Source organism: Ictalurus punctatus, chromosome 18 (genome assembly GCF_001660625.3).
Source record: "Ictalurus punctatus breed USDA103 chromosome 18, Coco_2.0, whole genome shotgun sequence".
In the NCBI taxonomy this organism is placed as follows: domain Eukaryota; kingdom Metazoa; phylum Chordata; class Actinopteri; order Siluriformes; family Ictaluridae; genus Ictalurus; species Ictalurus punctatus.
Window position 1 is genome coordinate 180,461 of NC_030433.2, and position 26,767 is coordinate 207,227.

At 37.8% G+C, this 26,767-nt stretch overlaps 1 protein-coding gene across 2 annotated transcripts in view; it reads right to left on the reverse strand.

Annotated features, from left to right (window-relative positions):
• Nucleotides 1-1,331: 1,331 nt before the first annotated feature.
• The window catches only part of acsl6 (acyl-CoA synthetase long chain family member 6), a 33,541-nt gene continuing 8,105 nt past the window's right edge, over nucleotides 1,332-26,767 (reverse strand). The window contains exons 3-21 of one of the 2 annotated variants that reach the window (XM_017492506.3): nucleotides 23,355-23,463; nucleotides 21,991-22,055; nucleotides 20,299-20,400; nucleotides 20,032-20,131; nucleotides 19,548-19,726; nucleotides 16,959-16,991; nucleotides 13,144-13,195; nucleotides 12,279-12,352; nucleotides 12,083-12,160; nucleotides 10,979-11,113; nucleotides 9,545-9,679; nucleotides 9,256-9,351; nucleotides 9,035-9,107; nucleotides 7,544-7,632; nucleotides 7,299-7,415; nucleotides 2,999-3,142; nucleotides 2,791-2,892; nucleotides 2,609-2,680; nucleotides 1,332-2,488 (exon numbers count right to left, since the gene is read on the reverse strand). In XM_017492506.3, the coding sequence (XP_017347995.1) occupies nucleotides 2,348-2,488; nucleotides 2,609-2,680; nucleotides 2,791-2,892; nucleotides 2,999-3,142; nucleotides 7,299-7,415; nucleotides 7,544-7,632; nucleotides 9,035-9,107; nucleotides 9,256-9,351; nucleotides 9,545-9,679; nucleotides 10,979-11,113; nucleotides 12,083-12,160; nucleotides 12,279-12,352; nucleotides 13,144-13,195; nucleotides 16,959-16,991; nucleotides 19,548-19,726; nucleotides 20,032-20,131; nucleotides 20,299-20,400; nucleotides 21,991-22,055; nucleotides 23,355-23,463 (1,896 nt within the window). In that variant the 3' untranslated portion in view covers nucleotides 1,332-2,347. The remainder of the gene's footprint in view (nucleotides 2,489-2,608; nucleotides 2,681-2,790; nucleotides 2,893-2,998; nucleotides 3,143-7,298; nucleotides 7,416-7,543; nucleotides 7,633-9,034; nucleotides 9,108-9,255; nucleotides 9,352-9,544; nucleotides 9,680-10,978; nucleotides 11,114-12,082; nucleotides 12,161-12,278; nucleotides 12,353-13,143; nucleotides 13,196-16,958; nucleotides 16,992-19,547; nucleotides 19,727-20,031; nucleotides 20,132-20,298; nucleotides 20,401-21,990; nucleotides 22,056-23,354; nucleotides 23,464-26,767) is intronic. The other variant, XM_017492507.3, reaches the window with a different exon arrangement.

Genomic DNA, 26,767 nt, shown 5'->3' on the forward strand with positions numbered 1-26,767 from the left:
TGTAAGCCATATTGTCTGCCTATGATGTTAATCAGTCCATTGTCTCTGCAGACATATGGTTCCACACTTTTTCATGACATGTGGATCAAACTTTGGTCCCAAATATTAACATATACAGTGGGCGAAATAAGTATTGGACGCATCAAAAAAAAAAAAATCAGTAAATATATTTCGAATGAGGCTATTCACATGAAATTTTCACCAAACATCAGTATTAACTCAAGAAATCCGGAAATATAAAGAAATCACAACATTAAAGTTCATAAATGAAGTTATGTGTAATAAAGTGAAATGACACAGGGAAAAAAGTATTGAACACACTAACTGAAAAGTATTTAATACTTAGTGGTGAAGCCTTTGTTTGTAACGACAGCTCCAAGACACTTCCTGTATGAAGAAATTAATGTTCCGCAGAATTTAGGTGTGGCCCATTCTTCTAAACATTTTGTCTTTAAATATTGCTACTGGTGTCCCACAAGGCTGAGTACTTGGTCCTCTTCTGTGCTCCCTCTATTCTCCCTCTATTCTCTTATCCTCTCATGGGTTTTCATACCACTGCTATATGAATGACACTCAACTCATCCTCTCCTTACCTCCCTCAGATCCTCTCGTTTCTGCTCAGATCTCAGCATGTCTGGCATACATCTCATCATGGATGGCAGCTCATCAGCTGAAACTTAATCCCAGCAAAACTGAACTGCTGTTCATCCCAGGTGATTCACCACCATGTCAGGATCTTTTGATCTCCCTGGACACAAACTGTTATTTAGGCTACAGATGACAACAGTAGACATCTAATAACAATTTATCAGATTTACTGGGCGCGCTATCAGAATCTGTTATAAAACTGGGCCACACTTACAGTGCTGCTGTACTTCAATTCAATTCAATTTTATTTGTATAGCGCTTTTTACAATAGACATTGTCTCAAAGCAGCTTTACAGAAATATCAACATGGTATACAGATATTAAAGGTGCGAATTTATCCCAACTGAGCAAGCAACTGAGTGGCGACGGTGGCAAGGAAAAACTCCCTAAGATGTTTTAAGAGGAAGAAACCTTGAGAGGAACCCGACTCAGAAGGAACCCATCCTCATCTGGGCAACAACAGTTAGTGTGAAAAAGTTCATTATGGATTTATATGAAGTCTGTATGGCCTTAGGGGCAGCCGTAGTCCCAGCAGTCTGTACTCATTTCAATACTCAATGCTAACTATAGATTTGGATTTTTAATACATCAAAACTGCATATCTATTAAAACAATATTAATTAAGGGTTAGTGACATTTTATTTTTGGTGTTTGGAGGACACAATCATTGACAAGTAAAAAGCTGAGCTATTTCTTGCCATTGTTTCACTGACTAATCCTCTGAAGGACTGAAGACAGGTATTCAGAGAAGCATTAAGTAGTTTCTACTTGGCAAAGTGTTTGTAGCATAATACACACAAATCAAATGCACACTGTCAAATCAGCTGTTCGCTGCATTTTTTCTCCTTTCATTTGCATTGCTTATAAGGAATAATAAAGAGAGTAAATTGATTAATTTAATATTCTTTTATTTTGTTACCATCCATATTGTAATTCTGATACACATCCCAATCCATACCATGGTACTGAAACAAGTATTCAATCTCTTTCACTATACACAAAAATTTAAATCATTACAATAAATATGTTTGAAGCTGAGATATACAGTAACATTACTTACATTAACTTTTTTTAAATTGTGGGATGGAAGAAAGTGCAACTGAAAATACTACCAAGTCCATATAGCTAGGTCCATGGTATGCTCGCTTTGCAACAAGCAAGCGGATTGGAAATTGAATACCTTATATTGCTGCATTTTATTCCCCATATTTAGGCCAAGTGTAAGTTTGTACGTCTTTTGATGTGTAAAACCTCAATTAATCAAGAAAGGACTTCTCAAACACATCATGCATGTTTTTTTTGTTCAAATAACTTTTATGTTCAGAGTTGGACCCATAATCAAATAAAATTAATAGACCAAGGGGAGCCATGTTGCTTAGTTAGTCACTTATGAAAAAGGAAGGATGCATGCATGCTAGTTTGGCTTTTTGAAAGAGACAAACTTGATTGTAACTATGCCACTTTTTCCAAAGGCACACCAAACTGTTGACAATCCCGGCCAAAATATGACTACTCTCCTTTGAGTCTATCTACACTTCTAGACTGACACTGCTCTCCATCTTCTCATCATGCATGGCTCGTTGGCATGCTTTTTGTAGTTTGATTGGAATTTAATGATAAATTATTGACAATTGATCACTTTAAAAAAATAATAATAATTCAGTCCAAGTATTCAGTCCCCATTTAAAAACTGGGAATTTTACATTGTGATGTTGTCATACAGATGTTCTATCTGCTGCTTGAAATGTTCTTTAAGCTCTGGCCTCTTGGCTTTTAATGTAGGGGTCAGCAATCCATTTTCTATGGAGAACATCTCATTATGAATGTAGATGTCTTTTACCTGGAGATGAAAGAACATTATGAGGGTTTTAAATAAATAAGTTCTGTATTTACTGATAACCTGCTTACAGATGATCAAATGTGGTCTACACTATGGCAAACATTTCAACTATGCACTTACTTGTTCAAATGAATGGAGGCCACCAGCTTTGCCCAAACACACCAGGTCATCCAAGATGGCTTTCTTTAATTCCTTCAAAATAACAGGGAGAATTAAGTCACTATTAATATGACTTGTGGGCTAAAATTTTTACATACAGGAACTATTTCATTTACAATGTTAAGTTTTTGCATGGTTCTTACCATATTCTTACACAGATCATCATAGCATCCATCAATGCCCCTTTTCTGGGCCCAAGAGGGCATCACTTCAGGATCTGGAACAACAATTCCAACTAGACAAGCCTGCAAAAGGAATAAAATGGATAACTTGCATCTGTAAAAAGAGGTGTGAAACCTTTTTATAATATTTTAATAACGGCCAGTTCTTCCGCCCTGACAGAACACAAACCTGCAGACTGTCTCCATGAACAAAGAGCTGAGACACAGGCTCACTGCGAATATAGATGTTCTCGATCTTCTCAGGGGAAATGTATTCACCCTGTGCAAGCTTAAATATGTGCTTCTTCCTGTCTATGATCTTTAATGTGCCATTCTGAAAAACAAGAACAGCTAGAAAAGTTGCTTACATTTACTGCCAGTATAATACCATACTATGTACACAAATGTATGTTGGGTTTGGAAAGTATTCAGACCCTTTCCCTTTTTTACACATTTTATTTCTATTATATATTTCATTTAAAATGTATTGCATAAAAAATTCCATTACTCTACATACAATAATCCATAATCACAAAAGCAAAACATGTTTTTAGAAATCTCAATATCTTGGCTCAGGATAATCCTAAAAGCGGTAAGTGACTTCTGAGCTGTATTCAATTACTGCTTTATCACAGGAGAAACACCACATAGCTCTATTTATGACACTGTTCATTTGTAAAACACCCAGCTGAACACTGTAATTCCTTATTTGGATAAAATCTATTCATGTATTCCAACTGTACACCCGATACTGTACATCATGATACCAACATGATAGGTCAGAGTTCTTCAAATCTAGCCCTCAAGGTCTACTGTCCTGCAGAGTTTAGCTCCAACCCTAATCCAACACACCTGAAAAAGCTAACCAAGGTCTTCAGGATTACTAGGAATTTACAGGCAGGTAAGTTTGGAGGTTGGAGCTAAACTCTGCAGATTTGAAGAACCCTGTGATAAATCTGTGATACATTTTAGACCTCATTGACAAGCATAAGCTATTGTATGTCAGTCAAAAATATTTACTGTAAAATACTGTTCATTTTTATGATTTGTTATGTTTGTATTACATCTGTTCATTTCTCAAAATGCAAATGCATGAATAAAGTAGGCTTTTCCCCAGATATCTACTAGCCATAGATCTGTAACCAGTCGAATACGAAATAAAAATTTATGGTCATGGACATTGGATGGAGTGTGAAATTTCATTGAGTGGATATTACGTTATCAAGCTTGGAGAGATGCAAAAACAAAAGTACAGGTAGGAAGCCTCTGTGTGTTGTTTACTTTTTTTTTTCCAGCTGGTCACTATTGTATAATAAACCCCTACAGGGTGATTCAGGGTATTACCCTGAAGGGGTTTATTTTGCGATAATGACCAGCTTACTGTACATTCTTCAGGTAATATTTATATTTACTTATCAAATAAATACATACGTGCACATGAAATATGAGTTTAAATTATTTCATAATCTTACCTGTATATTATCTTAAAGGAGACCTATTATGCAAAATTCACTTTGAACATAAATGTGTGTTTGAGTGTGTGGACACGACCACCCTATAATGGTAAAAATCCACCCACTCCTTTTTTTATATTCCTCATAAATTATAAACAGTGTGTCAAAATGAGTCGTTCACATTTTCTGTCCAATGTGACATCACATTGGAACAGGTCTCGCCCAGAACTGGTGGCAGAATCTGCCCTATTAGCATAGATCCTCCCCTTAGTGAGCTGCACACAGTCCGCCATGTTCTCCATGCTGGAGCAGGTTCATTCTGTACAAGAAATCAGACCCTCTCATCAAACAGGCTACACAACTACTAGTCCAGGCTTGTGTATGCACTACTCTCGGGCCTCCAGCCAGCTCCATCAAACCCCTTCAGATAATTCAGAATTCAGCAGCATGTCTCGTGTTCAACCAGCCCAAGAGAACCCATGTCACACACCCCTTCATCTCCCTCCACTGCCTTCCTGTAGCCGCCCGTATCAAATCCTTGATGCTCACATACAAGACCTTGTCTGCAACACCACCCCCTACCTCAACTCTCTCCTGAAGGCACACTTTCCTCACGCAATCTGCGATCGATCAATGACCGACGCCTGGTAGTGCCTGCTCAGCATGGCTCAAGGTCCCTTTCCAGAACCTTCACACTAACTGTCCCTCAGTGGTAGGATGAACTTCCAACATCAATCCAGGCCACAGAACCTGTCACTATCTTCAAAAAACAACTAAACACCCACCTCTTCCATGAACACCTAACTAACCCCTAAAACACAAACCCAACATTATCCTTTTTAAAAAAAAAAACAAAAAAAAAAACCTTACTCTGGCACTTACACCTCTACTCTGTGCACTTTGCTTTTCTAGAACTTAATTAAAAGATCTTATATGGTAGGTACTTGTATTGTTCTCCGCTTGATATATCGCTTTGCTTGTATTTCCTCATTTGTAAGTTGCTTTGGATAAAAGCGTCTGCTAAATGAATAAATGTAATAAATGTAATCCATCTTCATATCCAGAAAACGTAAGTACCACACTATATTTTGTGAATGTTTGCAAATTGCCTTTATGGGTGTGCTTGTTAGCATATTCCACAATTAATGCGGCTAATGTTACCATTGTCTCTGACTGTATTCACAGAGACCAGAGCTATGTCGTCATTTTATTTTTAACTCAAAAATGCTTACTGTCTGTATTTGCACCAGTATTTATGATGTCAGTTATATTGGTTCTACAGAATTGTTATTGTGGCAGTATCCTAAGCAGGAGCAGTAAAGGCACAGCCCTCTTCTGGAAAGGGGGCGGGTAGACGCAGCTCATTTGCATTTAAAGAGACACACACGAAAACAGCACCACCACACTGAACACCGGTGACCCCCAGGGCTGTGTGCTCAGTCCACTGCTGTTTACCCTGCTGACTCATGACTGTGCTGCATAGTTCAGTTCTAATCACACATTCAGTTATGGGCCTCATCAGCAGCGATGATGAGTCAGCATACAGGGAGGAGGTGAACCAGCTCACAGAATGGTGTAGAGACAACAGTCTATCTCTTAATGTCGATAAGACTAAAGAGGTGATTGACAATTTCAGGAGAACCTAAGTGGACAACTCACCACTGCACATCCAAGAAACATCTGTGTAGAGAGTCAAAGGCTCAAAGTTTCTTGGTGTGCACATGACAGAGGACCTCTCCTGGACTCTCAACACCACCTGCCTGAAGAAGGCCCAGCAGTGCCTTCATTTCCTGTGGAGGCTGAAGAGAGCCAAATGTCCTAACTAGCTGTCTCACCTGTGTGGTACAGGAACTGCACAGCCTCCAACCGCAAGACTCTACAGCGAATTGTGAGGACAGCTGAAAAGATCATCGGGGTCTCTCTACACACCATTCACACCACTTTTAACAATCGCTGAATCCACAAATCCACTAGTATTGCAGACGACACCTCTTACCCCTCTCACGGACTATTCACCCTATATAATTTTAGTGTGGCCTTCTGGGTTTTTAAAGTTGTTTGAATTTTTTCTGTCTGTGTTGTTAGTACTATAACAGTATGTTTTTGTGGTGTGTTGTAGTCTTAGGTCTGAGAAAAAGCAAGTGTGTCTACTGACATGAGGATGAAGAAAGTATTTTAACTTGAGTAAAGTATCTCTTTAAGCATTTTATATCATTGAATTATATTGAATAGGTCCTAAACAATGAAAGCATAAACAGTGATGAATATTACTGACTACTGTTAATTATGTGAAAAGACAAGGGAAGAAATAAACACTGGCTTCACAGAAATGTTACTTTATGCATATACACCAAAACGGAAAAAAGTTCACCTAAAAATGTGCTTCAGGTGATGTCAAAAACATTAAACATCATCGAATCAACCTATATACATTAGGTTACACCAATAAAATTAAATTTAAGGGTTAGATCAGGTAAAAATAGCAGTTTAAAATAACATTTGCAGCTTACCACTTTTTAGTATTGTACCATACCACCAAATTTTACCATGATTTTTCATAGTGCTCATTTTTGTTACTGGCAGCCCTCTTTTGAGGCAGTGCCCCAGCCTATCCAGCCCCTCCCCCCGCCCAATGAAAATGCTCTAGACACGCTCCTGTTCCAAGCACAAAGTGCTTGGCCCCCTACTTATATAGCAACAATGTGTGCAAAAACTGAAGGGCTCTGAATTCTTTCTGAAGCCACTGTATGTTTAACTCATTAAACTTCCAAAGTACATAGTCTATCAAATCAGCATCTGTTTACATGAAAAACAAAACAAAACAGTGAGCACAGTTTCAGGGAAACACACCTGACAAAATATTGTCAGAAAATTGAATATTACACTATAGATCAATTTTGATTTAAAATCATATGGTAATATAATAAAACAATTTTAAATGAAGAAAATATGACGAAATGTTTAAGATGTGCCTTTTGGTATTAATATAATTCCTTTTCCAACATGAATCAAATGATATAAATGTTATAAGCACACCGGTAACCACTCTCCAATATCTCCTGTGTGAAGCCACCCATCCGAATCCAGTGTCTCTGCTGTCATAACTGGATCCTTCAGATAGCCCTTAAAGACATTTGGGCCTTTGACACACACCTGCAATTTAATTAAAATGTTTTTAAGGCTAAATCAAAATGGTAAGCTATAGAATGCAATATTAATTGGTACTGTTGGTAGTCTCAAGCATCCAATAGTGCAAATTCAGTGCATGATAGTATTTCTACCTCCCCCTTTCCTTTTGAGGTAAAGTAGTTCTTCTCTGGCACATCCACGAGTTTAATGAGGTTGCATGGTAGTGGTGCACCCACATGACCTACAAACAAAAGGGGAAAATAAATTATCATGCAGACGGGGTACTAAGCTACCATCATCTCTTCACGCAAAATTTAGTGTTGTCATGTCACTGGCAGCTTCAGCCATGAACTTCAGTTCCTAAAATTTACTGCTACAGCACAGCATTCACTAATCTAACTCCATTTCCCAGCATCACAGACTACAAACTAAATCACATGATTCCATCACATACACATGCACACCAGAATTCATATTACAAAGCACATGTACCCAGTCACACGCATTTAAATAATCTGGACATTCAGTGACTCATTGAGAAGTCTCACTCCTAGCCTGTTTTGATTCAGTGGTGGTATTCTGGTTACTGATATTTTCTGTTGTTACTCTGCCACTTGTTTTGCCTAATCTATGCTGATTGCTGATCACCTGACCTGTGCCTGTTTTTTGACCTTGAATTTTTTATTTGTTTTGGATTGTCTGATGGACTTTAAATAAAACAAAACATGCAACTGTACCACACTTCACTGTTTCTGTGGCAGGTGACTATGATTTTTTTAAATTGTTGTTATACATGTATGGGTGAGCAGAGGCTTCATTTTATAAGGTTATAGCTTTAAGTACTTTTTAAGTAGTTTGTGCAGGTGTGGTGCAGGGAGATCCTTCCTGTACAAACCTATGTAGGTTTGTACAGGAAGTAAGTCTGGAATAACAAACAACTCATTTCAGCTGTTCAGAATCAGTTCCTTCTTTTAGGAGTCAATAACCCCGTTTGTCCTGCACTTTGATTTTGAAACTTTGCAGATGTTTTTTACATTCACAAACAGCTCTACAACACACTACATAACAAAAACAAAAACCACAACAGGTGCACTTTAAGGCAGCGAGATTTGAAGAGCTGAGCAAGGGAAATATGTAAATGCTAAAAAATAAAGGGTCCAGGATTGAACCCTGGGGGACACCGCTGACTAACTGAACCCATTGCTGACCTGCATACACCCAGAGAGACAAAGTGCCTACGATCTGAGAGACAAGATCTAAACCAATTTAAAGCAGTTGTTGAGACACTAAAGACAGTTTCAAGATGGCTAAGTAAAAGAGTGATCAACAATGTCAAAAGCGGCACTGAGATCAAGAGGGACAAGGATAGAAACACAAGCCGAGTCAGAAGCTATTAACAAGTCATTAGTGACCTTAACTAAAGTGGTTTAAACTCTACTAAACTCTACTCTGTAATTGAGAAGAAACAGTGCAACATTCTAGGATTTTTTAAAGGAAATTAAGATGAGAGATAGCTATTAAAGTGATCCAAATCAGTGCACTAGCACTGATAATTTTGGTTACAGGAGTTTCAGCAGCAATTTTAAATGGAGATAGAGTCTGCAGAGCGCTGTTATGTGACAATAAGAAAATACCAGGTTTACCTGAAGTCCAGTCTCCAGGGGTGGTGAATGTGCAGCCAGCTGTGCACTCTGTCTGTCCATATGCTTCATAGACCTTTAAACATGCAAGTATGCACAATACATGAATATACAGATGCTCAGCGCTCAATGTACAGTTGGTAGACAAAAACAGAGAAAGTAAGTATCCAATTGTTTTTTAAATTATTTTTGTGCATATATACAGCATGTGTGAGTGTTCTCACCTGACAACCCAGAGCTGCTCTCAAGAAGCTGAGGACAGCAGGAGAGGTGGGAGCAGCACCTGTTATAACCATACGAAGCCTCCCACCTAAATTGGCCTGCAAAGCAGTTGCACTCTGATTAGTCCCCAATATATGTATTACTTCAAAATATCACACTCATATCTGCATACCCACTCAATCTCTTACGCCTGAATGTCCAAACATGCATATTGGCTAAATTTAAGTTGTGGGATGGACACAAGCTATGGATATAAGGAAATGGGGCTTAGGCTCAGCCATGACAACACACCTGAATCTTCCTGAAGAAGATCTTGTCCCAAATGCTGTCATTGCGGATGATCCCACTGCTGACCTCTTCTCCTTTTTTCTTTGCAGCAAAATTAAGGAGCCAACGCTTCACAGGAGTATTGGCCTGAGTAAAGATCTGAACAACAATAACCAAGAAACTACCTTAATTGCCATGCTGCATATGTATGCATATGCATACATTGAATAACATTATCTCAAAATGGTAAGTACACCATTATTAATTAGTGTGTAAAATATTTCCAATTTGTAGTTATATAATTTGCACAAGCATATTGATTTTAACATTGTCAGGAAATGTTTTTAGGACTTTGAGCCATGACTGACTGAGCTAACACTTGTTAGCTGATATTAGCCATGTTAATCAAAATCATGTAAGTATACGTAGCTAATGTAATGTACAATCTGAAAATATACTAGTAAACAACAGTAAACATTTACACTTAACACCATATTTCTGATTAAAAGAGTTGCTGCTGTCAGTGATGTTCATCTAGCACGGAGACCTGCAGTAAATTGCCCCTCTGAATGGTATGATGTGCTTTTATGCTTTGCTTGTTTTGTTGATGAAGTACATTTAAAAAAGGATCCTAGCTAATATTTTGATACTACTTCAAGTGTTGGCTAAGGTCATACATTCAATAGTAAATTGTTGTGAAATTTAGTTTATGGTTTATGCAATTACTTTATTCACTCACACGGATTTGCTAGCTATAGTATCAGTGTCATCAAAAATGAAAGAAATTTCCACTGAGGTTCTGTTAGAACAGTTTACAGCAGAATAAGACATGGCTTTGCTACACAGCTAGCACAACTGTCAACAGTGTAAGTGTTGTGCATGTTCATGAGGCTAGACTGTAATTTCTAGTTATTGATCAGTTTACCTCAACAAACATACCCATAATAATTATCAAATCAAGTAGTTTTATCTGAAGGAACAAATCAGGGGTGGATTCAAGGTCAACTGAACTTCACAGAACACTATTCCTTAAAATCATTTGTGTAAATGGAAATTAAAAAGTAAGTTGACCCCCCCCCCCCCCCCCCCCCCCATTCACTTATGGTACATGGAAATAGTACTTTATTTTATAAAATTACAACAAACCAAATAGAAGATTACGTAAATAGAAGATTACGTAAATAGAAGCTTACTTAAGTAGAAGACAATTTGACTGTTTTCAAGCTTGAAATAGTCATTGACAGATAATTTGTATATCTAGGTCACAGTAATGTTTGTTAATATTTGATCTATGGTAAGAGGAAATAGTAGATCAAGTTGACTATATTCAAAATATTTTCACTTGCTAAAATGTGATTTTTTTTACAGTCTTTGGTTTCAACACATGCATTCAATTTCTATTGTGGCTTCTGATGTCATTGTGTGTTGTGTGTGTTGATTTGTTTCAGAATCTCTCACCTTATCATACATGCGGTTGAGGAGCCGAGGCACCACAGGGAAGACAGTGGGGCGCAGGGCCTTCATGTCGTCAGAAAGGAGACGGATATCGCCCTGAAAAAAGCCGATCCTGCCCCCATGACAATACACCACTGCCTAAAGACAAAAACATCTTACTACCCATGTGAGGAGCTTCCAACGACATAATTATTAATGTAATTAATTAATGGTATGCATACATACAAACATATACTAATCTTAAACTTTTAAACATAAGGAAATCTTGTGGATTCTTTAAAAAAGAAAAGTTGCAGGTTTTGTAAACAAAAACAAACAAACAGTTGAGCTTTTCAAAGTCATGTAGTGTAAGCAGCATTTGTGAGATTTGGAAAATCATGTAGCGTAGTGTCTAGTAGGCATTAGTGTAGGTTTGAATTCAATTACTGTGATGCAGTCATGGGGGGTGTAAATTTTACAGCAGGTTTAAGAACTGAAACTACCCATTTTATAGTTTGTATTTTATTTATTCCTTTTATGTATATGTGAAATTAAATAATATTTAAGGGTAACCTGCCTAATATATTGCACAATATTTAGTATTAAATAAATACATAACTGGTCCAGGGGGTTAAAATTAATTTGATTAATTTTAACATTTTTAAACTTTTTTTTTTTTTTTAATAATTGTAAAATCCCCTATCTGTGTCATCAATAATCATGAATAAGCTCAACAACCCACAAATAAGGGTAAGAATGATCTGTGGCTGGATCATCATGAAGTGATTTTGGGGTAGTTAATGCAAAGTTCTATCATACTATATAATCAACCCAGCAATGAATTTGAGAACTTATTGAAATTGCGTTACATATAACTGAGCATTTGTGAGTGTAGAATTGATCAAATCAATAAAATGTCAAACAAAAATAAAAACCTCTCATCCTTTCTGAAAACACAACATGCACACACACACGTTCAAGCACACACACATTCAAGCACACACACATTCAAGCACACACACGTTCAAGCACACACATGTTTAAGCACACACACGTTCAAGCACACACATTCAAGCACACACACGTTCAAGCACACACACATGCAGACATGCACACATGCAGTGTTACCTCAATGAGCCGTTCAAACATGTGTGCAAGGGGCAAGAAAGAAATGAGAACGTCTTCTTGATTTGGAGATATGACTTTCTGCATGACAGACAATTATTTCAGTTAAACAGAGTCACAATTTTTTTTAAAGGGTTCATGTAACTAAAGTCAATCAGAATATTATTTAGAATTCTATATGTATTCCATGAACACTTACATCTGTTGCTTTCAGAAAGCCAGAGACATCAGCAACAATGTTCCCATGTGTAAGCATCACACCCTTTGGATTTCCTAAAGAAAATAAACCCACAGACATATTAACAAGTGACCTAAAGCATTATTTAGAAAGCTTGTAAACAAAGTGAAATCATGAAGAAAAATCAATGTCAAAACACAGGCAATGGTCAGGCAAATGGAAAACAACATAGATGGGGCAAAACAAGAATAAAAACCAAGCAACTAGAAACAGGATCAATCCCAGAGAATCAAGAAAACAGAACGCAAAGTTTCGTAAATGTTGGTCGCAAGGACACAGAGCATATACTTCATGCCAAGCTTTGGGTTGTGAGTACTTAAATACTGTTGATTGGGTTCAGGTCATATGTCATGCAGGGTCTAATGAGTAGTATAATTCCTAGCCATTTGGCACTATCATGACAGAACCTCCCCTTAATGCTTGACTCCCAAAGTGCTATATACAGTCATGAGGGGGTCAAAATGTCCCTCCAGTGATGGTGGCCTTTAGGCTCATGAATCTATAGTGATACACTTGTAATACTTGTAATAGTGATACACAGGTGCCCCTGATGGAACTTAAAAAATCTGCTGCATCCACTGGCAGGTGAAGTATTCTGTAGCAGGGGCAGCAGGGATGAATGCAAGTACTGGTACACAAAAGCTTTATTTAGAAATGCTTGTAAATAAATCTAAATCATGAGTCAAAATCAAGGTCAAAACATGGTCTATGATCAGGCAATTCGCAAACATCATAGACAGGGTAAAACAAGAATAAAAAAATGGCTAGGAGTTTCAGTGTAATTCAGACAGTGACTTGCACTTAGAGAGCATTAATCTCAGCTTACCTGTTGTGCCACTGGTGAAGCAGATTATTGAAAGGTCTTCTGAACGAGGTGGCTGTGTGAACAAACAGAAATGTGTCATTTAGTGGTAAACTGAGAATAAATGAAAGCTCAATTTAGTGTGTCTGTAAAAAGTTATTTAACATTAAGTGTTGTGTTTAACACATTGGCACCAGTAGTACTCTGTTTTACTGGTGAATTTGCAGAAGACATGCCAGTAGAGCAGGAGCTGGCTTATACAAATATGACTAATTTTGATTAACTATAGCAAGCCATGACTGTTATTATGCGACTTTATATAATATAATAATAATAAAGAATATATAGAATTATATATAATAATTATTATTATATAATAAATTATATAATAAATAATATAATTGAATATAAATCTAGATCATATAATCAGTCCATTCTAAATGAGCCATATTTATTGAGAACATTCAATAATTTGAAATGTGAGTCATGGAATGAGGAAGCTTTACTCTTTAGATCTTATGCAACATGGACCAAGTCCCACTCATAAACACAGGCATATCCTACACTTGATTATTTCACATCTCATGGATATACTGTATAAGAGAACGTAAAATAGATGATGTTGCAATTTCGGATCACTTTTGTGTTTTTTAGCACGTCAACATGTACTAGAATTAAGTAACAATAGAAATATAATATATAACATAAGACAAGTGAAAAATAATGTGTTTTTTGAACATTAAAGCATGTTAACCTATTCTATTACACCCAATAAACAAAATAATGAACTTTTAAAAAGTATCATATGACCCCTTTAAAATCCTGTTCTTGACGCTTGTCAGCTGTCTAACTATAGGACAGTATCAAAGCTTACTAGAACAGGTTGTAGCTCAGCAAATAGTTTCATACTTGCATAAGAATAACTTTCATGAAATATATCAGTCAGGATTTAGGCCTCATCACAGTATTGAGACAGCACTGGTTAAAGTGGTGAATAGGCTACTACTGGCCTCTGATCATGTTGTGTCTCCCTTGTTTGTGTTGCTTGATCTTAGTGCAGCTTTTAATACCATATAATACAGAAAGAACAGCTCTTTCCTGGTTTAAGTTTTATTTGACTAATCATTATCAGTTTGTAAAGACTCCTCTATGCATACTAAAGTAAAGTTTGGTGTTCCACAAGGTTCTGTTCTGCTGTTTTCTCTACATATGCTACAGCTGGGTAAAATTATTATTCAGCATGGGATTAGCTTCCATTGGACACCAGCTTAATGAATGGATAATGACGGACAATAATGATGGACACCAGCTTAATATAGTTGAGAAATGTGTACATTTACATTGTACACTGTATGTTGAGTAACTTCCTCCTACTTAATTCTGACAAGATAGAAATATGTCTAGTCAGCGCACAGGCAGCTAGATGTAAGCTTTCTGATTATGTAGTAACTGTGGATGGTCTTTCAGTTACATCATGTGAAGCAGTAGATACTTTGTTGTAATTAATTGACTCCAGTCTCTCATTTGTAGCTCATATAAATAATATGTCTAGGACAGTAAATTCATCACAGTAATACAGCTAAATAAATTAATGTCACTACAAGCAGAAAAACTAGTCCCTGCTTTTGTTACTGTTAGATTAGACTATTGTAACACATTGCTGTCTGGATGCTCCTGTAGGTACATAAACGAGCTCCAGTTAGTACAAGAATGCAGCACCCGTTGTCCTTACTAGAACCAAAAGATTTGATCACATCACCCCTCCACACTGCACTGGCTCCTAGTAAAATTTCAAGTTGATTATAAAATACTACTAATGATCTATAAAGCACTGAATGGTCTTGCACCTCAACTTGCCTGCTTTGATCAGTTATGAAACAGCCTTCCAGTTAGTATTCAGAACTCAAACCAGGTCACAACCTTTTAAGTCTAGACTGAAAACCTATTTGTTTAGTCAAGCCTTCAGTTAATTTAGCTCTCATCTTAGGCAAATATGCAGATCTGGAGGGTTCCTGACTATAAATAATTTCTGTAAACTGGGATGTTTGGATGCTGTCTGGCTCAGCTAGTCCTGTCAGAGTCCCTACTTGCACTTTGTATACAATGTACTTCCTTTTAAACCACTACAGGACAAGAGCATACCTAATAATCAGTGTTCTCTCTCTCTCTCTCTCTCTCTCTCTCTCTCTCTCTCTCTCTCTCTCTCTCTCTCTCTCTCTCTGCCTGATCCATCTTGATGATTTACAATATTCTTCTGCACTCTACTTCTGGAATCTGACTACTCTCATGATTTCTTCCTCATGTTTTCTCAGGGAGTTTTTGCTTGTTCCTGTGTTGCCTGTGTTGGGTGGTGGGGTTATTCTGGCAGATGGGGGCATGGTCTAGCTAGAGTGGGAGTATGGGGAGTGATGGATTTAACAAGCACTTTAGTGAGCTGACCTGTGTATTCATGTGTATGTCAAGCCTGAGAAAAAGAGACAAATTAAGCTGTGGGAAAGCAAAGCCCCTGTTTTTTTCATATGCAGTCTCGACCTGGAGTCTGTTGAGTGGCCTTGTGAAGGCTGATTTAAGATTGCAAACCTAGACTAGATCTACTGTTCCAGGCCTTCTGTAATGAAGAAAACTCAGGGAAATAGTGAGGATCCATGTGCAGGATCACAATTTCCAAACAGCTTAGTCATTAGAATAACATCCAAAGGGTAATTTGAAGGCAAGTTTGTTGTCACTGCCAGAGATAGGTACAAAGAATATAAAATTATAAACTAGATAAGGTTAATCCAAAAATGATCAGAAAACTAGGCAAGATCATTCAGTGAAAAGACAGTCAAGAACAAAGTGTCAGAACTTGCTCAAGCATAAACTGTATTCACGTCCATATTACGGGTCCACGTGGTTTATATATAATACAGACAGGAAATTGAAAGAAGAAAAATGAGTAAGAGTCTCTGGAACTCAGGGAAGGTTTCCCTCTGGTGGTATGGTTTGAATTGTCTGTAACTGATGTGACAGGTATTCTCCTATTCTGTTTTTTATTCTCTTCTTTTCTATTTGTCATGTCATTGTGGGTTTGCTCTGGGTCCTCTAGTTTCTTTGTAAGAAACTCTAGTTTCTTTGTAAGAAACTAGAGTTTCTTTGTAAGAAACTAGAGTTTCTTTGTAAGAAACTAGAGTTTCTTTGTAACTCCCAAAGTTTGTGGGCTCAATGGTTAAGTCTCTGGGTTACTCTGGGCTCAGAAGGTCAGGGGTTCAAACCCCAGCACTGTCAAGCTGCCATTGTTGAGCAAGGGGTGCTGAATTAGCCTGCACTCTGACCTAACATATACTATAATGTACATGTGACAAATGCCATTATGTGGATTGTGTACTCTAAATTGAACAAGTGAATGTGTTGCCAGGATGTATCACCATCTCATGTTGCTGGTTTAGGGATAGGCCCCAGATTCACTGTGACTTATCTGACTAGGATAAAGCAGTTACTGAACATGAAGGTTTATCTACTGGTGACAGCTGCAAAATATAACAAAGGGTTTAGATGATGTGTGACGTATTCATGCTAATGTATGTATTTGTGAAACGCTGATCATAGATTACCAGAATTATTATATTTTTACATCTCTGAGCAGTAAGGAATGACATGAATGCAACTGTTAACCAAATTGTTAGTCCCATTTGTTACCATCACTCGGACTGTTCAGTAATCATAAACAGGGGAAGTATGTCTCATGAAGAGACCTGGTTTTATACTACCATGTATGATTGAGAACATAACATGCAAACACTAATGAGAATCTTAGACTGATGTAAACTGATTGATAACACATTGATTGCATGGTTACTCACCATTGGTTTTCTGTAATGCTCTTGACCTAAGGCCTGCAGGTAAAAAAAAAAAAATCATTAAATGAAATCATTAAACACACATGTATCAGGAGTCACAAGTTCAAGTTCAGTAACATGTTAAGCCCACAATCATTTATCATTATATATATATATATATATATATATATATATATATATATATATATATATACATATATATATATATAGAGAGAGAGAGAGAGAGAGAGAGAGAGTATCTCACAAAAGTGAGTACACCCCTCACATTTTTGTAAATATTTGATGATATCTTTTCATGTGACAACACTGAAGAAATGACACTTTGCTACAGTGTAGTGAGTGTACAGCTTGTGTAACAGTGTAAATTTGCTGTCCCCTCAAAATAACTCAGCACACAGCCGTTAATGTCTAAACCGCTGGCAACAAAAGTGAGTACACCCCTAAGTACACCCCTCTGATTCTTGAGGAGACCTGAGGACCTCGGGACCTGAGGGGCTGTGAAGACATTTTGCTCAGAGGGCCAGGACCGCCGGGGAGGGTCTGTTTTCTGGCGCTCCGGGAGTAGCACCCTTGAGTGGGGCTCTGTCATGATTTCCCCTCACACTAGCGCTGTAGCATGCAGCAAACTTCAAAGCATGAGCACACGCTTCCGGATTTCAGTGACATTGACTTTGTTTACTTTTGACACATATGTTTTGTTATGGTTATGTCCTTGTCCTTGTATTGTCATTGGTTGTTTCCCTTAAGTGTCTCATTGTATTCAGCTGTTTTGTGTTTCAACCCGATTACATTTGTTATTTAAACCCCTCATGTGTCCATGTTCGGGGCAAAGTATTGTTTGCGTTTCCATAACGTACCAAGCCTCCGATCCTTGTTCTTTTGCTTCATGGTTTTGATCCTGTTCTCATCCTCATTTCACGATTCGTGTCTTAGCCTAGTTTATCTTGTTTGCCGATCACCTGACCCATTACCTGTTAAGCTCTTATCTGCACTTGCGTCCATTTAAACCTCCATTATGTTACACTAAACTTTTGCATCTTTTACCATCTAATATTGCATCTGGTTAGCATCTAGCCACAAGTGCAAAACAGCAAGTAGCATTATGTGTAATGTGACATATGCAAATGGCATGGTATAAACAGTGTAAGTGAAACAAGAGGGGAGAAGAAAAAGAAGCAGAGGAAAAAAGAGACATGAGACATATGACTATGGTCAGTATATGACTAAAAGTATGAAAACACCTGCCCATCAGACCCATGTGTGCTTGTTGAACCTCCCATTCCAAAACCATGGGCACTAATATGGAGTTGGTCCTCATTTTCTAATCTTTGTATTGGTATGTGGCTGCAGGAATTTGTCTCCATTCAGTTACAAAAAATTAGTCAGGCACTGATGTTGGGCGAGAAGGAATGAGGTACATTCTAATTCCCAAAGGTGTACAGTGGAGTTGAGATCAGTGCTCTGTGCAGGCCACTTGCTTTTACAAGAACCTTGCCTAAACATGACTTTATGGACCTCATGTTGTGCACAAAGGCATTATAAACAGGTTTGGGCTAGGCCCCTTAGTTCCAGTGAATGAAAATCTTAATGTTATGGCATACCAAGACATTCTAAAAAATAAAAAATAAAAAATAAATAAAAATAAAAAAAGGGGGGTTTCCAATTTTATCCCAGCCATTTTGGGAAATCACACATAAGGGTGTGATGGCCATACAGTGTGCCCTGAACTATAATATGTTTCCTTTTTGCATGCATATCAACCAGAAGTGAAGTTTTGAAGTCTTGTTTCTGCAAAAAAGTGAAAAGAGAGAAAATTGCATTTGCACCACTCAACAGATCACCGTAAGCGCCTACATTGGTGGGAAAATAACAGCTGCTTTATTCAGTCAGTTATGTTCTACTGAATAAATTTCTTGCTTTTATTTCTTTTTAATAGATCATTTAAAATGTTAAAACTTTGCTCCGCTGTCAACTGTACGGATAGTGTAAGTGCTCTTTTCTCTGTTGATGTTTATGTGAACATGCAGGTGCATTGCAGACGTTTAGATAGGCAGTATCTGATCACAAACTGAATTCATTAGGCTCAAGACCATTTTGCTGTCATGAAACTCACAACAATCAATAAAATTGTGAAAAAAACACAAATAGCAAGCAAGGTTTAACCACCACAGTTATTACTTGACAACTGTAGCTAAATGTATAACTAAATAGTTCGTAAAATATAAATTTCCTGACTGTTTTACTCTTTAATTAAAAAGTTTATAAGTTGCTTGAATACAGATCAATGCGCAAGACATGTTTTGACGTGCAAGAAATGTTTTAGCAAATATTTGCAGTTGTTTTGTGCTTCCAGATAAGAATATTCAGAGCATCTGTATCAGTAGTATTTAGAGCGTCAAGTCAAACATTTTTATTGAAAAAAGCAGTTTAAAAAAAGAAAACGTATGCTGACAATGATCCTTATTGTGAGTTTGTAAGAACAACCTTGGTTAAGAAGAATATTGTGTTTTCCAGATGAAATAATGGAGGATTATATAATTCCTCTATTATTATGTCTGAACTCTTTATTTGATTTGTCAAATCCTTCTATACCTCAACATCGTTCAGGGCCTGGATGTGAACACCACACTTTTTGCCCTGCTCCACAAGTTCTACATCGAATGGGTCCATGAGGATAACCCTCTTCAGGGTCAGCGTCTTCCGTCTCTCTACATTATCTAGAAGCAGCTTGGCCTTTTCTGGTTTATCACAGATCACTGTAGATATTTCTGCTACAATAATGACAAACAAAAGAAGAATATTTAAGCTCTTGCTACATGTAGGAGTATATCAAAGCATCTTTATTAGAAAATAATATTTACCATTAGAAAATAATATTTACCCATTATCATCAGCTACAAACATGTATACAAAAAAAGATTATTATTGACTTAATTATTTAATTATCAATCAAGTTATTACTTCTAAACTTGCTTAACAATGAAGCTTTTCTGATGAGTATATTCCTGTTTCTATTATTAGAGGGCAATTTCATTATTTAAGCAATAACAGACATAACAATAATAGCCAGTCTTACCAGTGTTGATTATGTATTGAACTGCATCAGTACCCAGTGTGTCATAAAGTGGTACCACCACCATGGAGTATGTGTAACAAGCCAGCTCTGAGATTATCCACTAACAACACAAGGAAAGTGATAAAGAGAGAGAGAGAGAGAGAGAGAGAGAGAGAGAGAGAGAGAGAGAGAGAGAGAGGAATGGGCATAGGTTCAATAAATGTGCTTAACAAATGCAGAAAACACTGTAAAACTGTGTTGTTCTCTTGTTGCCCTTTGACCTCTCACCTCTGGCCTATTCTGGGCAAATACTCCAATAAACTGCTTGGAATTGGTCTGGCATCCCTGAGACAGTAAGCCTGAGCCCAGGTGCTCTGCCCGAGTCGTAACCTGTGCAAGTGACACAAATAAAAGTCAGTAACAAAAGAATTGCAAGTAATACCAAATCTATAATTGTCAGTAGAGCACACTGAAAGTGTGGTGGTTCCCATGAAATCCCATGAAAACCCTTAACCTTCAATTGTTTAGTTATCTGTATGTTTTGACTGTATTATGGCTCATGTATGTTGCATTAGATAAATGTATCTGTCAAATAAACTAAAATAAACATAACACATGCATGGACACCACTGCTATCAGAAAATGTGAAAATCCCTTAAATTACATAAGTAATAATAAGTAGTATGTAATCAGTAATAGAGAGAGGAATGGTAGGTCAAAAGGGTCAATCAAACGTATCGTGATAGGTGTATGTTAAAGCTCATCATCAAACAAACTTATCAAGGTTAAAGATGAATAATGATAGGTCTGTTCCTACACATAAATAACTCTGTTGTGCTAACATACACATAGACATAATTATGATTAAATAATAAGGTCAGCAAGAATATTATATCTAGGTTAATAATTAATAATTATAGTACAGTTTCCACATACACATGTACATTAAACCCAGTACGATTACCATACACATACAAGTTTTCCACCCAAAAATATGACCCGACTGCCATAAATTTGTGAACTGCAATAAACAATGAAGAAGAAGAACATCACTCCCACCCTCCCCATTTTTCCTCTTCAAATATTTTACTTCTCTGTATGTAGAATACTGTTGATTCTTTGGGTGATATTTACTATACAACATTTATTTACATTCTACACAGTATCCCAACTTTTTTGGAATTGGGGTTATACGCGAAAGACTGATCTCCAGTTATCTGAAGCATTTGGTTGCAGTTACTGTATTGCTGCTAAAGGTGGCACAACCAGATTTTAAGATTAAAGGGGCAAAGTTTTTCACATGTCGCTGCACCAAGTCGCTCCAAATTTGCATAAAGTTAAACTTTTCTCAACTTTCAAAGTTGCTGGACACGCCCACATCTAGTCACCAATGGTTGCTGGTGCTCATGTGGCTGGAAATCTCCAGCTCTCACTGGAAATGAATGGTCTCCAGTTGCTTTGTTACTGCGAGTTGCTGTATGTGTGAATGCACCTTGAGTTGGGATAATAAAGGGTTACATAAATGGAGAGGCACGGCTGATAGGCTGCTACGCGGCGTCGAGGGAGCCAGTCAGCATGCGGTCAGAGTTTCATGGCTGAACTAGGCATTTATGTGTGAGTATTTTTGCACATATCACACACTGTTATTGGGGAATTTCTCTACTACTGCTGTATGTAAAGCCCAAAGTAATATATAGTTTTCCTCATATCTGCACATTTTTGATGGTCTTTCTGCTTGATGCTTTCACACACCAAGATATAGAATACTCTGTGTAGGGGAAATGGATCTGCTTATACAGGTAGCACCAAAAATGTACCAACAATGTAGATACTGCACTGTAAATGTAAAAATTTCTAATTTTGAATTTAATTAAAAGGTAAAGATTAAATAAGTTAAAATTTGAAAGAATAAATTTAGCCTAGGCTAACCTAAGTGGGTTGCTGCAGCCCTGATTTTAGCTGTACCTTTTCCACACTCACCTCTCGATAAGAAAGCCATTTGTATGGTTGATTGGGGAGACGAGAACCTAAGCACGGTCCATTACCTGAGGAGACAACAGGACACACCTGAGTTATGTCAAACAAATTACTAAATCAAATTACCAACAGTTCTACTTGATAGTATGGCATGTTTGCATCTCTTAATCTTTATCAGGGTATCTGCAGGTTTCAGCACTTGAAATTTAATACTTTTTAATACCATATTCAAGACATTTCCAAAATATTTTAAGACCCACACGTCACTTCAATCATGCTACACGATACAGCAGCTATAATGGATTGTGTTCATGCACATACATCCATTTCTGTGTTTAAGTAAACTGTAGCAGGGTAAACTTCTATAAAGGTGTATGGGAGACCAGAGCAAATATCCTTTTGCATTACCATTTGCTCCAACAGTGAAAGAAAAAATAATCCAGTATTTCCTTTCCATGACTTTCCAAGAGAGGAAAAAATATAGAGAGGTGGATTACGGCAGTCAGAAGAGAAAATGATGTCAAATTTACCATCACTCCCTCAGCAGCTATATTAGCAGGTCTACATGCACAGTCTGCCAGTGAAGTAAAAAAAAAAAAAGGATTTGTAACTATTGGTGCTGAGGGAGAGTACACTTGCAATCCAAAGCAGTGTCGAAATTAATTCCATATTCTCAAAGTCATTTTAACTATTATATATTTTTTGTATAAGCAGACAGAGGGGTTTTAATAGGGGAATTTACCAAGGCAATAAGAGATGCCAGTCTTGAAAATATAGCTTCGCATCTAACCAAGCCAGGGATACCGAATGGGAACAATACTGTAGCCAATACTGTATAATCCTAAAATTGGCTGCCCAATAATAAAATCTAAAATTGGGCCAAGCCATGTCCCCCAATTCTTTGGGATTTTTGTAGAAGCTGTCTTCATAGTCTCAGGGTTCTTTTTTTTTTACTCCAGATAACTTCCAGAATGAGAGAGTCAAGTTTATGAAAAAACAGTCTGGGGTAAAAATATGTGTTTGTCACAGAGTCATGTCAGCTTCGGATTCTGCGCCCAACTTCTTGAAGCACACATTCAAATAAGAAGGGAAATTGGGAAGAATACTCTTCTTTAATAGAATTCTGTGAACTGGAATTTAACACCATTTAAAAAATTTCTGTCCCATTCACTGACTATTAATGACATTTAATTTATCGGAGTTCAAATTGGTATCACTATAAATTACTTGAAATATATAACAGAAAAATATTGCTTATAATATAAAATGTGCTTTCAAACATACCTTGTTCTCCTTTAAGTGATTTACTGTACTTACCACTGATCTACAGAATTCTAAAATCAAAAGAGTCTAAATATTGTACACACCAGTTATTTGCAGTCCCCTCTGGAACGCCTCATATAAGGTTTTGGTATCTTCATAGTAGCGTGTGAACAGGTTGGGATTGTCAACCAACATTGATTTATGGCCACCTCCCTGAAACAGAAACAAAGTTGTACAAAATGCATTTTTTAAATGACCTTTTGTTAATACATAATGACTGAAACACATTTTGGACATTATACACCCAAAAATACATTTCAATTCAATTGTATTTGTATAGCACTTTCAACAATGGACCTTGTCACAAAGCAGCTTTACAGAAATAAATACATACAGGATATAAAATTTAAATGGATGAATTTGTCCCTAATGAGCAAGCCAGAGAGAACAGTGGCAAGGCAAATCTGCCTGAGATGATATGAGGAAGCAGACTCAAAAGGGAACCCATCCTCATCTGGGTGACAATGGATAGTGCCTAGTGGATTAATCCCTTCTATAACTGCACTACATGGTCAAATAGTGCAATTGTGTAACCTGGAAATTCATCACAGTTTTCACATGAAGTTTGTTGAACTTATCCACTGCTCACTGATGTAGACCTGAGTGCAAAATGGCGTAAGCCCTACATGGAATGCCGGTTTGTTGTGCCTGCCGGTGACTAGCAACCAACTTCCTGTTTACACTTGTATGTACATGTCCAGTTTAAAACGCTGTTTTAAAACAAAAGCACACTAGTGTAAACAGGGTCTTGGGGAAGCTTTGCCTGTGAAGACTGCATTTGTTGTTAAAAATGATAAACCTGAAAACATGAAGACCAGACAGCTGTCTATGGGAGAAAAGCAACCCACAACTGAGAAAAGAGGGAAAATTGATCAGAGCCATTGCACAAGCATTGGGAATAGTCAATACAACGGAATGTCCTGAAAAATAAAATTACCACTAGTGTACTAAAGCAGACATCAAACAGGTCAGCCAGGGAAAACAAGAGCTGTTGATGACAGTAACATTGTGAGAGCTGTGAAGAAAAATCCAAACCACTCATCAGCAGTAAGAACCGGAAGGCCAGATTGGAATTCATGAAGAAATATACAGATGAGCCACAAAGGATCTGGAACCAAGATTAACCTCTACAAAAGTGATGGAAACACCAAAGCGTGGAGAAAGAAAGAATGTGCTCATAATCCAAAAATACGAGCTCATTGGTCAAGCGTGGTGGAGGTAGTGTCATGGCTTGGATTTGCATGCTTCTGGAATGGGCTCCCTAATCTTTATTGATGATGTATGTACTCATGTACTCATGATGGTAGCAGTAGAATGAATTCAGAAGTCTACAAAAATATTTTGTCTGCCAATTTACAGAGTGTGGAGGTGTTGGCGTGTGAGAGCGCCAGTTTGTGAATGGAGGGCAGAGCCAGAGAAGGTGAGTGGTAAGGAATTGCACACCTGTGGGGAATTCTCTTAATGATTGTTCTGTGTTGCAGTTAGATGAGGCAAGGATAAGAAGGAGAGAGACACGTGCCTTGAGCGAGAGAGAGAAACACCAGCACAGAGCTGTGTGTGTGTGTGTGTGTGTGTAAAAGAGAACGCTAGAAAATCTCTGACTCACTTTGATGCACTTTAGTGTCCAATTCACATTGTTCCCTAACCTCAGAGCAAAGGAGGAAATCATCTATATAATTTATGAGAGTGCTGCCACCTGTTGGCTGAAATGATTCCAAGTTTCTCTGTAGCTCATGAGAGAAAAAAGTTAGAGAATTACAGAAACCCTGTATAACACACCACTGATTGTGTTTGTTCTTAAATGTAAACGCAAACCAATATTGGCTGTCCTTGTGCACAGGAATACTGAAAATGCATTTGCCAAATAGATTACAGAGAAAAAGATGGAGTTAGGGGGCATTTTTAACAAAATATTAGAGGGATTTGGAACAATTTGAGGAGATGGATGTTCAGGAGAATTTACTCCCCTTAAGTCTTTTACAGGACACCAGGAAAGGTTGGATTTTTGAACCGCAAGAAGTGAGCTGTTCACTGCACTAGTTTCACAGGAGCAATTGCACCCTTGTCAATTAAAGAAGTGATAAAGCCATCCAATCTCTGCTCTACATCTGAAGAAAGAGATTATTGGGCTCTGAAAGGTCGGAAGGATTAGCATGGTTAGCATTTTTCGTACAACCAAACTCATACTGTGATGTAGCACATAAAAACTCAGGTTACATCCTTAAGCAAAAATGCTCAATTCTCCAGCTGTGATCCTTGGAGAATTTTTGGCCAATCTAACCGTCCTCTTCACAGTGCGTTGAGACGATATAGACTCAAGTCCTCTTCCAGGTTGATTCATAACATTTCCAGTTGACTGGAACTTCTTAATTATTGCCCTGATGGTCGAAATGGGCGTTTCCACTGCTTTTGCTGTATTCTTATAGACACATCCCATTTTGTGAAGATCAGCAACTTTTTTTCCGCACATCACAGCTATATTCCTCGGTCTTACCCATTGTAATGAATGATTAAGGGAGTCTGGCCTATGTGTTACCTCATATTTATACCCCTGTGAAACAGGAAGTCATGGTTGAACAATTGCCTGTTCCCAGTCACCCAGGTATACTAGGTGCACCCAGGAGTTTTTCCTCCTTGTCAAGGTAGGTGGCCTCATTGTTATTGGAGATGAGGCCCATAACCACTGTGTCATCAGAAAACTTGACTATAGAAGTGGAGCTGTGAGAGGACACAGTCATGTGTGTAGAGAGAATAGAGCAGGGGGCTCAAGATACAACCTTGTGGGGCTCTGGTGCTCAGGGTGATGGTGTTGGAGGTATCTGGCCAACTCTCACTACCTGGGGTCTGCCTGTGAGAAAGTCCAGGACCCAGTCACAGAGGGGATAATCAAGGCTGAGGTCACTGAGCTTGGAGGCCAGCATGTGTTGGGACTATGGTATTGAAGAGTGAGCTGTAGTCTATAAACAACAGCCTCACATAGTTCCCTTTGTTGTCCGTGTGGGTGAGAGTGGTGTGAAGGATGTGAGAAATCACATCCTCAGTAGGTAGGCCTAATTGGAGCACTAGGCAAACTGGAGTGGTCTATCGTATCAGGGATGGAGGAGCAGATGGAGTTTTTGAAAAGCCTCACAAAAACCTTAATGATAAGCAATGTTAAGACTACAAGCTTTTTTTCTTTTTGCATAGGAATAACAACAGATTTTTTTGAAGCAGGTGGGAGACTCATTGAAGATGGAAGTGAACAAACCAGCTAGCTGATCAGCACAAGATCTCAGTACATGGCCGGAAATGCCTTCAGGGTCGGCCGCTTTTCTGATGTTCACACATTTCAGAGCCCTTCACACCGTGTCCTCTGAGGGGTGAACATGCACTTATCGCTAACAGAGCTGCTTCTAATGCACTAGTTAATGATTAATGAGTCTTTATTAAACACGTATACATTAGAGCACAGTTCAAT